The following is a 12,734-nucleotide window of genomic DNA, read 5'->3' as shown; positions in this document are numbered from 1 at the left end:
ATCAACATGTTCTTGTTCTGTCTCATCAAGCTGCCCTGGGTTTTGCGGTCGGTGTGACCTTCTTTCAGGTATTGCTGTGATTAGAAAGTGCCTATTTCTCCTGGAAAACTCAGATTTCTTTCCTTCTTGCCTTCTTCCCTTTCCTTCTTTCCCTTAATCTTTTTTATCATTTTCAGCAGGCAAGCCAAAAAGAAGTAACTATTATTTGGCATGGAAGTAAAATACTGGCTACAGCAAGCCTGAGGCTTAGCAATGCTACCGGCATGCCCCTTTGTCCGTACCTGAGATCAAGCAAATCTTTAGTTAAGAATCCAAAGCTTCTTGTGGAGGGATCAGCAACGGTTAAGCTGCCTCTGCTGTCATGGATCTGTGCCACCTGGGGTTTCAGTTTCTCTTAGCAGAGACTGCTTATGCAGCCCTTGAGGCTGGTGGGCATGGAGCTCGCTGGTTCCTTGCTCACAGAGGTATTAGCCTGCATGTCCCAGCATCGTCACAGAGCAGCTCCATCAGAGGGAACCTTGGACATGCTTTTGGACAAGGGTGTAAGCCTGTAAAGAGAGATTCACAGTCACAAGTAGGTTAAAATAGGATCGCTTTCCTGAACAAATCATCATTTCTTAATTATCCAGAAGTATATGCTGAGCTATGAGAAGCTGCCGCCTCTTGTCCTCGGGAGTAGCTGCCCTGCCTCCATCTGCCCGGCTGCATGCTTGGTGCAGAGCTGCGAGAGAGGCTCTGCCCCATTCACTGCCCTCAGGGGCTGGCATGGAGATTTTTTTCCTGGCTTGCACATCCATCAGCAGTAACTGTAGGTCGGGAAGCGGAGCCAAAGCACCGTCATGCACTCCAGATGCTGTTCTGTAAGACAGGGAGGCTCTGCTGGTCTGCCTGTTAGGGATTGTTAACAAAAGCTAGAGTGACTTCAGTTTCATAAACAGGGCCCAGGCCAAAAGTTTTGATCTCTTCTTGGTTTTTTGTTTTGTTTTGTTTTGTTTTTTTTCTTTAGAAGACATGCTTTTTAAAGTGCTGAATGTGCCTCAGCTAGAGTGACTGGGAGGCAGGACGTGGTGGGGCTTGTTTACAGTAATTTGGCAGAGAAAGATTGTGCTTTATGACCAAAAATTGTAATTTTATTTTTGGAGCTAATAAAAAAAGACTAAAGGAGAGACTGAGAGACTGATACAGAGAGACTGATAACTAGGGAAGCCCCATCCTTGGAAGTTTAAAGATTCGGCTAACAAAGCTCCACCTTCCCTGATCTGGTGTTGGGGATCCTCGTGCGGCAGATGGGTTGGACCAGAGACTCCAGGGGTCCCATCCCACCAGCACTTCTGGGATTTGGTGCTATTGGGAACTGAAAGGTACAGTAGGAGAAGAGGGCTCAATCAGCAGGCAAACGTCTCCCCTGTCAGCCTTCATGACTCTGCTCTGTGCTTGGTGTGGAGGCACCTGAGCCTCTTGGTTTATCCCTTTCCCCAGCATGGTCCCTTGAGCTTCAGCTAGACATGAATAAGGCACCTAAGCTGATTACCTAGGCCAGAAACACTGATATGGGAGCGGCTGGAGCACCATGGTGCCTAGGTTATGTCTGTCTCACTGGTAGACTTAGTTCACAACATGGCTCTGGTACAAAGCACAGACAGAAGAGGACAGGATGCCTTTCCTTGCCCATTACCCTTTTGCTAGATGAGAGCATTCATTCACGACGTCTATCAGACCCACCTTGACACTGGCAAGACCAACCGCGGGGTACGCGTGAAGCATTGTCCACTGTGCTGTTGAAGCTGCTGCACTGCTTTTGGGAAGGTTAAATACTCAACAGACTGAAAAGCCTTGTGGCTCTGGTGCTTCTCTTGCCAAACCCTGTTGTGACTTTATATTTCTGCCCCAGTAGATGCTTGAGTTTTCCTGGGAGACAGTCAGTCAAGCAGGACATAAGATCCCAATCTTTACATGAAGTCGCCTGAATACTCTGTGTGGTGGGATTTGAGACCTTCTTGCCTGGACATGTCCACCTTGTGGCATTGAGCCAGCGTGATTTGTGAGGACACTGCTGTTTTAGCTGTCATTACAGCCTTGGCAAAACTCAGTGGTTATACCTGTGTGTCCTTTGGGGAGGTTATGGGTATGCAGCTCTGCTGGCAAGACCTGAGCATGCATCTTGAGCCCCATCCTTCCCATGTGTCTCCAGTAGCTGAGCTCAGGCAGCTTGTTGCACCCTGTGTGGGCTGCAGAAAAGCTGGACAAGAAGAGCTGTCGACACCCCCAGAGATTTATCCTGCAGAGCTGCCCCCAGGCCAGGGAAGTCTGCTCAGCTCCTGGTGGATTAAGGTAAACTGCCGAAGTCCCAAGCGCCAGCCTAGACAAGGGTCTGGCTGCGATCGCTGTTGTGTGGCCGTGCAGGGGCTTGGGGTCATCACGTGAGAGATGTCAGCTGCTCCCCTCCCCGTGTGCTGCAGATTTTGTTGCAGCAGGGGACAGGTCATCTGCCTTTTTACATCAGTGGATTTTCATTAAGCTTGTTTTACACTCCAGTGGTGGTTTTGGCTTGGTTTATTTCTCCAGCAATTTGGAGAAGCCACAGGGCTCCACTAAGAGGAATCCAAAGAATCTGAGGCCGTCCTAGATAAAAAGGATGTAGAAAAGTGCCTTTCAAGGACTTGAATGATTCATTTTGCCTCCAAGTGATGTGGGGCTCAAGGGTTTCAGTCATGAAAAGTAACTTTCTGTCCACTGTGGAAATGAAGCTGTTTATTTTTTGCATTGTTGCACACATGCACCTGGAGACACCATCAGGATAAATCTGTCTCTGCTTACACATTCATGGGGGTGACATCTCAAAGTGATCGTGGCTCTGAGAGCTGGGATGCTCCAAATCTGATCTCCTTTATGTGTCACAGGGCAACTCCCTTTTCCAGCATTCATTTTCCCAACGCACAATTCAAACACCTTCCATGAGTAAGGGACAACCAGGCGAGCCAACAGCTGAGTGAGTGTCTTTGGCACTGGGCAATTTGCGCCATTGGGCAATTGTCACCAATTTAGTGACCATTTCCAACCTGGAAATGACAAAAAGACCATTTTTCGAACCTGGAAATGGTCTCTAAAGCTCTGTTTCTTTTGTCACAAGGGAACAAAAAGGAGTCACAGTTCATGGAACAAGGTAACCGATCCCACAGGGCCAGGTTAAATGCTGCCAGCGAATCTTTGGCGTTAGCAGCCCAGCTGTACTCTGGCCAGTCCTGGAAGGAGCTTGGCACAAAGCAGGCTGGAAGAACAAAGACCTTTTTTTTTGTTTCTATTTTGGTTCTTTTTGCAGTTTGTTAAATCTTTGCTTTGAAATACTCAGAAACCCAATGGAGGGAACCTATGTATAGTTTGTTCAGAGACAACAGTTCAGGAAAGTCAGCTTAGATATTTTGAGACTTTTACCATCTTTGCTCAGCTGAGTTCATCACATGTCAGAAAGTGTGTATCTCTCACAGTCTTTTCTGCTGTATTTGTCACTTCACCATGTCCCAGGGCAGAAAAGCTCTTTCTACATCGTAGTTTAGGCTGGTCACAAAGTGCTTGATGCTTCTGTCAGAGCTGGAGCACACCTTGTGATGAGAGTATCACCAGGTAGCACTATCCCAGATTGGATGCTCTTTGTGTTCACTTTAACTGTTTTCTTCTCCTTCCTTTTTAGCTATTATATTACACGCATTAAATACTGCTGGGGGACCAAGCTCCTAAGCACAGTCTCTGCCTCTGAAAGTGCTCAGTAAAATTAGATAAGACAGGCAGGGAGTGAAGACGAGACAGGACGGCTAGCCTCACTTTCTAGGTAGAAAATGGCAGTGCAGAGGGATAATATGGATTTGTACAAGGTCTCCCATGTGGACTTAGGGGCAGAACTGCAACCAGGACCTTCCAGCCTTGGAAGCGGTGAAGAGTCAGAAACTCATGGGTCTTCACTAGCTTCGCAGTTGACTGTGAAGGAACCGTTTGCTCCAGGGGACAAGAGCTGCCAGATACCAGCTGCCGAGTGTGTCGCTATCTGGCTAGAAGCTTTTCCCTCTGACTAGACTTCAGAAAGTCTCTCTGAGGTCTGGCTGACTCCACTAAACCACTTTCAAACTCAGACATCCAGTCCCAGCCCATCCCTTATTCACAGAGTTGGGAGCCTCTCTCTGCACAAGCCGTTGCCTCACCGGTGGTGAAGATGTGTGATGAGGACCATGTTTTGTAGCATTGCAGCGTGCTACGCTCTGTTAGCAAAAGCACAGGCAAAAAATTGAGGAGAGTCATTGTTCCCATCTGCTCGGCACTCATGAGGCCACTCTGGTGTACTGTGTCCACTTTGGGGCTCCTCAGTACTACAGAGACATCAACAAACTGGAGCAGATCCAGCAGGAGGATCACTAGGATGGGCCAGGGACTGGAGCACAAGACATTTGAGGATAGCTGAGAGAGCTGGGTTTGGCCAGCCTGGAGAGGAGGAGGCTGAGGGGCATCTAGCTACAGTCTTCCACTTCAAAAGGGAGTTTAAAGAGAAGACAGAGCCAGACTCATCCCAGAGGTGCACAGTGAGAGGACAGTAGTAATGGCCACAAGGTGCAATGAGGGAAGCTCCAATGAGACGTGAGGAAAAGCTTCTTCCCCACAAGAGCGAGGCAGCTGGGCACTGGTGCTCCAAGAGCCTCTGGGATCCCTATCCCTGAACATATTCAGATCTCAACTGGACGCAGTCCTGAGCAAAATGAACTGACTTTGAAATTACTCTGCAAGCCAGTTGGACTAGAAACCTCCAGAGGTCACTTCTGACCTAAAGCTTTCTGTGATTTTATTATTATGTATTTCCCTGATGTCTGTGATAACAGGAGCGGTTACTGAGAAGATGCAATGGTGGAGGTTCCTGCCTATCCAGAGACACTCCTTTGCCCCAGGTGTAGGAAAAGCACTGAAGTTGCTGTAGTCATTCATCTCAGCTGCCTCCTCCCCAACATGCAGTGTATTTGCCTCATTAAGTCTCATTAGATGAGCCCCACCTCATCCATTTGGTTCTTTTTTCTGAGCCAGACGAGGGCAGGTTCACCAAGTACACAGCTGCTTGGGCCATGGCTGGTCACAAATGATTCACACATGCATGGCAGTGGGAGAAGAGCATCCCAGGGACCTCATTCCTACCTGGAGGGACCTGGAGCTGAGGAGTTTCTCCAGCTGCAAGGTCAGCCATTGAACCTGTGTCTAAATCATGGGACTTTGCCACATCCCAGTTTTGTGGTGGAATTGGTCAGGGTGTATGCAGCCCCTGTCCTGGAATAGCCTCTATGAGTGTGGGATCAGTTCCCAGAGCGTGTGCAGCTCAGATGTGCCAGAGAGACCACAGGCTGCATACTCATCTCAGTCCAGTCCCAATCCGGGCTGCAGGGCCATCTGTAGCTTGGTCACATCTTCCTTCCAAGGCCTTTCTCCACAGAGGGAGAAATGTTCGTCTTGGAGATTGCAGATGTCCTATGAAATCTGTATCGACAAGGAAGCAGGAAGCTCTGGCAAGAGCTGACAGGCTCCAGAAATGTTACCTGTGTTTTATCTTAACACCAGCATGAGAAACTAATCCCAAGAGTTTGTAAATATGGGCCCTGAAGCGGTGGCACTGGGACGTTAAGTGCTGTATGCCACAGAGCATACAGCTCTGTGGGAAGCAGTGCTGTATGCCACAGAGCAAGGGAAGGTCTGAGATGATACAGAGAGTTTCAGACTGGTGGGTGATGGGGCTTGGCTTAACCAGAAATGGATGGAGGGATTGGCATTTCAGAGGAGGTGAGGCTTTGGTCTCAGGATCTGTTAGAATCACAGAATGGTTTGGGTCAGAAGATGACCTTAAAGATCATCTAGTCTAACCCCCCTGCCATGGACAGGGACATCTTTCACTAGGTCAGGCTGCTCAGACTCCCGTCCAACCTGACCTTGAACAATTCCAGTGATGGGAGTTCTCTGCCCTTGTTCAATTTTAGTAAGTGCTGGACAAAACCAGAGATCTCCAACACTTTGCTGAGGCTAACCCGCATTGCACCTTCCTTCAAGGGTGGGGAAACCCAGGGAGATGAAGGGAAATGGTGCATCAGTGTGGTGGCAGATTTTGCTTTACCCATACCCAGCCCGTACTCCCCTTGGCACACGGGCGTTGAACATCCTGGGAGCTACAGTCCAGAAAACCAGTAGTGAAGTGAAGAGGCAAAGATGGTGGATCAGAAAAATGGCTTTTGTTGCTATACTTTGAGAGGAGTTACTTAGCTGTAATTCATTACAGTGATGTGCAAGAACATGCTGCAGCCATGCTGGTCCAAGTAGTGCAGTCCTACCACTGCCGTGTCTGCAGTTCTCAGCTGGCATGGTTTCTGTTGCTGCTTGTGATGCCAAGGGAAACCAGACTCGAGATGGGTGAGAGGTGCTTTGCTTTGTGTGCTGCTCCTCCAAGCTGTTTCTCAGACCTGTCAAATGAGTTGTTCTTGCATGAAATATTGAAAGGGTTGGACCTGGTAAAAGCCCTTCTGAGTGCAAGCCTCTCTGCATCCATTTGTAACCAGGCCTGGCATGCAAGTGATGGGGAAGCTTTCTCGCTACCACTTTCCAGTCCTCTCCCACCCCTGAGGCTTCCCCTTTGCCCTGAAGCTGCTGAAGCAGTGAGTCTGCGCTGGCAGGTGTGCCAGGGCTAACACTGTGCTGGAGTTAGTACTCTCCAAGGCTGGGCTGGCACTGGGTGAGGTCTGGGATGGCATCCGGACTGACATCTGTGGAGGCTGTGTTGGCAGTGCCATCCCAGGCTGGGCGCAGGGTGGGCAAGGACACGTGCTCAGCATACTGGTCTCAGACGCAGTGAAGAGGAGGCAGCATGGGCATCTGTGTGTGTCAGCCCCTCCAGCAAGGGTGGGGGGCTGTAGGCTGATATCTGCAATGCTGTGGCATCTCTGCTATCAACACCTGAGCCAAACAGATTAAAAGCAGTCCAGGCTGCTTGCTCACCTGCCCTGGTCCACAGCAAGCAGGATCAGAGCTGGTCAGAGTTTCCCAGGGAGGTAGCAGCTCCGTGCCATGGTCCCTGCCCCATGGACTTGTTAGCACAGGTCCCTGGAGGACAGTTTTCCCACGGTGCGGCACCAGCTGAGACTGCACTGTTCCTACCTGGCCATGTGTCAAGCCATGTAGGCAATGCAGGGCAGTGCAAGGGGTGGACAGCTGGCTGGGTTGTCTGAAGAGCTGCTGGAAGGTCCCATTGTGCTCAGTGGGACAAGTGGCGTCTGTGGGTGTGCTATTTCCAGGGCACTCTGACAAGGCGAGCAACTCACCATTGTCAGCATGTCAGGTCAGGTTTGTGTTGCATGCTCAGGCTGCTTGTATGCACCTCCCTTGATTGGCATGTGCAACTTGCAGACCCAGCACACCAAAGCAGAGAGGAGCTGCTTGCTTCCTGCATCTGCCTATGCCTTATAAAGTTTCTCTATGCAAATGTCAAAGTACAAAAGCCCCTATTTCCCCATGGCAAGCAGGGAGGATTGCATGTTGCTGGGCTGGTAGTGCTTTTTCCAGGGGAACAAGGCTGCGTTTGCTCCAACCCTGGGCTCGTTTTGCCTGGGAATGATCTGTTTTCCCGCCCAAGATGCTGCCCTACATGTTTTCTAATTACAAACTCTTAGTGAGCAGTGGAAACATTTTCTTCTCCCCTAACTGCTCTCTACAAACAGCAAAAACCAGGATCTCCTGACCCCTGGACAGCCCTGCCACTGCTGGAAGTGAATTCAATAGCTCCAAATAGCAATAATACACCTGCCTGCCTCCAGCCAGGGAATGCAGGTCCTGCCCATGCAGGCATCTGACTGAGGCCTCTCTCTCACTCTCTCTTCCAGCTCCTTCAGCTGTGTCCATCATGCACCAGGTCAGCCGCACCGTGGACAGCATTACTCTCTCATGGTCTCAGCCTGACCAACCCAACGGAGTCATCCTGGATTATGAGCTGCAATATTATGAGAAGGTACTGCAGGACCTTGGCAGGGTTCAGCTGCAGGTTTTTGGGAGAGGAGGTGGTGGTGTAAAGCTTCGTGTAAGGGCGTAACACCGACTACAGCAGTTGGTTGATCAATAGGTTACTTCTCTTGCTGTGGCTGGCCATGTGGATGGCAGTGGCTGTCAACCCTTTGGAGCCCAGTGGTGGTTCCAGTGACCCTGCGTAGATACTGCAAGTGTGGAAAATCTGCTGGTCTTCCAGGAGGAGCTTCTCCCTTCACCTCTCCAGCACTTGTGGCAGGTGGACCCATTGCAGGGAGAGCTGGGTAGCCAGGGTCCAGGGTCTAAGTTTTCCCTTTCCCCTACTGGGACATGAGTGGGGAATGAGGATGGTAGGGATGTCAGAGAGTATCTAGTCACAGGCTGGACCACACTAGCTGAGTGTCCAGTCTTTGAGATTTTGTGTAATGCTGTAGGTCAATGCATTTACACCAAAGGTGAGTTTGGCATCTGGTGTGCAGCAGCCTGAAGCCCTTTACCCAGGTGTTGTACCAGGGAGAAGCTGTCCCATACTCCCATGGAGGGTACGTACTGCACTATGGAGTTGGGGGAGGCTGATGTGAAGGGGTCCCACAGCTCTGGCTCTTTCATCCCTGAGGAACATGCCCCTTCCACCTCCCTGCTGCCCAGGCAAGCAGAGGGACTGCAAGCCAGGGCTGTGCCAGGGTGTCCATCCCATGGGGCTGGAGTTGTGTGGCTGCTGAGAGACCTGAAGGCCGTGTTGATGTTGGTCCCAGGACCTGCCAAGCTCTGCCTGGCTGGTGAACTTCATCTGTGCTACCCGGGGGAGGTGGGGAGCAGGAGATTTCTCCTTCCAGGAATCTTCCCCCTTACACAAGAGCTTATAAACTATACATTAAAAATTGCAAACTAACTAATTAAAAAGCTTTATGATTAAATGGAACTGAAAATATTTTTCCCAGCAGTTGCCGGAAGAAATGTTTAATCCCCCCACTGCCTGCCTGTGACCTATTTTCTCATCACCAAGAGCCAGAGGGAGAACAGGGAGGGGAGGGAGCTTCTTTGTAAACTGTTAAATAGGTCCTGACCTATATTGCATAAATCACAGCCATTTATTTGACCCTTGGAAATTATCCCAGAATACATGGCAAGATGGATGAGTAGGTAACAAGACAGATCTGGAAAACAAGAGGGGTCCTTTCCCTGGGGACCCTTGAAGTAGAGTCAGAAGATCTCAGGGAGTTCATTCTCCTCCTCTTACGTTCTCTTAATCTCTCCCTCTCTTTCTTTCTTCCCCCTCCCCTCTGTTTTCTTGGGGAGGCTGTAAATAAAGGGAATTTTTGTCTAAAGGGGAAGCTGCTGTTCGTGGCCAGTCTTTGCAGCCAGCTGCAAGCTGAGCATCTGCTTGCCCTGTCATCAGGGCTTAGGGCACAGCATGTCCCTGATCATGGGGAGAAGCAGCCCAAGCCATGCTGAGGCAATGCTTTTCATGGCAGCAGGCTCTCAGGTGGAACATTAGCCCTGGCAAAGAAGACAACACAAGCAGCCCCACATGCTTGTGCTGAGGCACTCTCTGTCCTGGTATTTAAAACTCTCGGTATATTTTTTTGCTGGTGCTTTGGTTGAAGAAGAAAGGCAAGTCTTTATCTCCTCCTCATCAAGATGTATGTCATTCTCAGAAAGGGTTCATAGAATCATAGAATGGTTTGGGTTGGAAGGGACCTTTAAAGGTCATCTAGTCCAACCCCCCTGCAATGAGCAGGGACATCTTCAACTAGAGTAGGTTGTCCAACCTGACTTTGATCAGAGCCCAGTCCAACCTGACTTTGGATGTTTCCAGGGATGGGGCATCCACAACCTCTCTGGCAACCTGTTCCAGTGTTTCACCACCCTCATTGTAAAACATTTCTTCCTTATATCTAGTCTGAATCTACTCTCTTTAATTTAAAGCCATTACCCCTTGTCCTATTGCTACAGACCCTACTAAAAAGTCTGTCCCCATCTTTCTTATAAGCTGCCTTTAAGTACTGGAAGGCTGCAATAAGGTCTCCCCTCAGCCTTCTCTTCTCCAGGCTGAACAACCTCAACTCTCAGCGTTTCCTCATAGCAGAGGTGTTCCATCCCTCTGATCATTTTTGTGGCCCTCCTCTGGACCTGCTCCAACAGGTCCATGTCTGTCTTGTACTGAGGACTCCAGGGCTGGGTGCAGTACTCACCAGAGCAGGGTAGAGGGACAGAATCATTTGAAACTCTTGGTATATTTTTTTGTTGGTGCTTTGGTTGAAAAAGAAAGGTATGTCTTTATCTCCTCCCCAACCAAGATGTATGTCAGTCTCAGAAAGGGATCATTGGGTCAAAGCTTAGTCCCACAGCAAGCAAACCTCAGAGGATTTGGAAACAGGTTAAAAAAGAAGTGGAATAACCAAGAGCTAGCGGCAGGGCCTGGCCAATGGCAGTGGATTTGTCTCTCCCCAAACTCCTCTGTGTGTGTAAGCCTTTACTCTGAAGTCCCAGTTGCACACTCAAGGTCTGATCCATCAGTAGTCAAGCCAAGGTCTTCATATGCTTCAGCTGGTCAGTCAAGAGCCCTCTGCATTTTCAACAATGCAATGACACTATATCCTTCTCTGCCTGCTTGGCAGAGCTGAATCTCCTGTTAGTCTAGCCATTGCAGTGCTGAGTTTTGCATTTGAAAGCTATTTACTTGATCCCTGGGAACAGTCCCAAAATGCACAGCTTTGGATATGCCATGCGCTTCCCCTGCTTCCCATCAGGACTGCAATTTGGATGGGGTGTGTGACACATCCCAGGTGTGTTCTCACTCGACTGCCAGTCTGTACAGAGGTGATTTTCTTCCAAAATGTTTCATTGCAAACTGTCCCATGTGCTTCTGAATGCTCAGAAAATATCTCTGGAGCTAGTTAAGTTGTTTCTGGTGGATTTTTTTTCCCCAGTAGAAAATTATATTTTATTAGCATGAAAACAGTTCAAATGTAAGAATAGCATCATATCCATCTTGTACAAAAAGTGTTTTGGCTCTTCATTTTGAATTGATTCTCTTCTATATAAAGACATAAATTAAATAATAAAAAAATGGAATAAGTGTTTTAGCATTAACAGAAAAGAGCTGTTCACAATACCTGAAACAAAGGTATATTTTTGTTTCTGTTTCAGAGATTATTTATAACATTGCTATTATTAGATGCTATTAAAAATGCCTGTACAGAGGCAACAAGATGATTTTCTTTCACATGTAGTTAGAGCAAATCAGTGCAGATTGTTACGCAGACACTGAATGATGTGTCTGCTCTCTATGGTCCTCTCCTTAATGTATTTTTTTTTTACCTCCAAGAGGCACCTGGCAATATTTGTCGTATTAAAAAAGTGAGTGTTGTCTTCATTTAGAAAGGGCATAGTAGTTTTTGTCCAAAGTTGCCAAATTCATCCCAGAGTGTGGGAACTGGAGACCCACTGCAGTGTCAAGCACTGCAAAGAATAATTATCTCTCCTTGTTATGCAAAATGATTGGGCTTAGGCTATGCCATAAGTTACCCATTTCGTAACTGTTTGAAGACATTCAGCCCATCCCTCATGTCCAGTTCAGTCACCAATGCAAATGTTTTAGGAGGCACAGGAGCCCTTTGATGTCTCCAACCAATGCTGGGGAAAGGTCATGGGTTGGCTGGGGGGCTGAAGGGTGCAGGAGAGGTGACCTGTGGCAGGCTGATGGTGGAGGTGTGAGTAGAGCTGGCTGTAGCCTCCATGGTGCCCAGGAGCTTCTGGCAGGAGCCCAGCATCCCCAGAACTGGATGTCACAAGGGCTTGTACCAAAGATGACTGGAAGCACTGCTCCTGGGCTGGCTCAGAGGACTTTCCTGGTCTCCAGCCTGCAGTGTTGGACACCAGCATCCCCAAGTCTGGGGCCAAAGCTGCTGCCTGGTATTTCCTACCTGTCCCCAGGGTGGAGCAAGAGCTGGGATGCCCCTTCCCCCCATGCTGCCCAAACCCTTGGAGGGGGCTCTGTCTGGGGAAAACTGTGAGATCAAGAAGATTAAGAGGAAACCTTGCCAGGGAGCCCTGTGATAGCTTTCCTGCAGTCCCAGTCCCTGTCCAGGGTCCATGCTGCTTCTGTCCGGGGCTCAGTTTTCTTGTGAGAGGCATCCAGACAGTCTTACCACAACACACTTGATCAGATAACTGGCTGGAATGGCAAATGGTCTTGATATCTGCCCACAAGTGATGTTCCCCATGAGAGTCCAGGAGCTGTGGACCCCATGGATCCACCCTCAGAGTGGCCAGCAGGACCCTGTTACCACACCTGAGCATCCCTCCTAACGTACTCGATCCCATGGGGGCCGAAATTCAAATGTGTGTGATGATTTGGCACACAGCCTTGGACTAGCTTTGTACGTGTGGCCCTGTTTGCTTCAGGAACCACAGCAGATTGCCGCTGTGCAGATGCACAGAGGAGCTGTCTGCCAAATTAAGTCGGTTGACATTTTTCATTGGCTTTTTTTTTTCTTTTGGCTGATAAAACATGACGTTTTAGAAACAATTTTTGCAAATCCTTTCAGCATTTCACAGACTATCTGTGCTTCAAGAAACTCTTTCTTTGTTGATCAGACTTTGGTTTCTTTGTTGGTCAGACTTTGGTTTCACTCAGGGAAAGGGGAACCAGATGAGGACTCAAAATCAAACCTATGAGGAAATAAGAAGTGTGTTATTTT

The 12,734-nt window shown here is 48.8% G+C and overlaps 1 protein-coding gene across 2 annotated transcripts in view; it reads left to right on the top strand.

The window, feature by feature from the left end:
• Nucleotides 1-12,734, top strand: part of EPHB2 (EPH receptor B2) — a 130,113-nt gene that overhangs the window by 96,276 nt on the left and 21,103 nt on the right. For both annotated transcript variants that reach the window (XM_072883989.1, XM_072883987.1), the window contains exon 6: nucleotides 7,890-8,014. In XM_072883989.1, coding sequence (XP_072740090.1) covers nucleotides 7,890-8,014 — 125 coding nt within the window. The remainder of the gene's footprint in view (nucleotides 1-7,889; nucleotides 8,015-12,734) is intronic.

The sequence above is a fragment of the Ciconia boyciana genome, chromosome 19 (genome assembly GCF_034638445.1).
Source record: "Ciconia boyciana chromosome 19, ASM3463844v1, whole genome shotgun sequence".
Classification (NCBI taxonomy): Eukaryota; Metazoa; Chordata; class Aves; order Ciconiiformes; family Ciconiidae; genus Ciconia; species Ciconia boyciana.
This window is presented reverse-complemented; position numbering and strand designations above follow the sequence as displayed.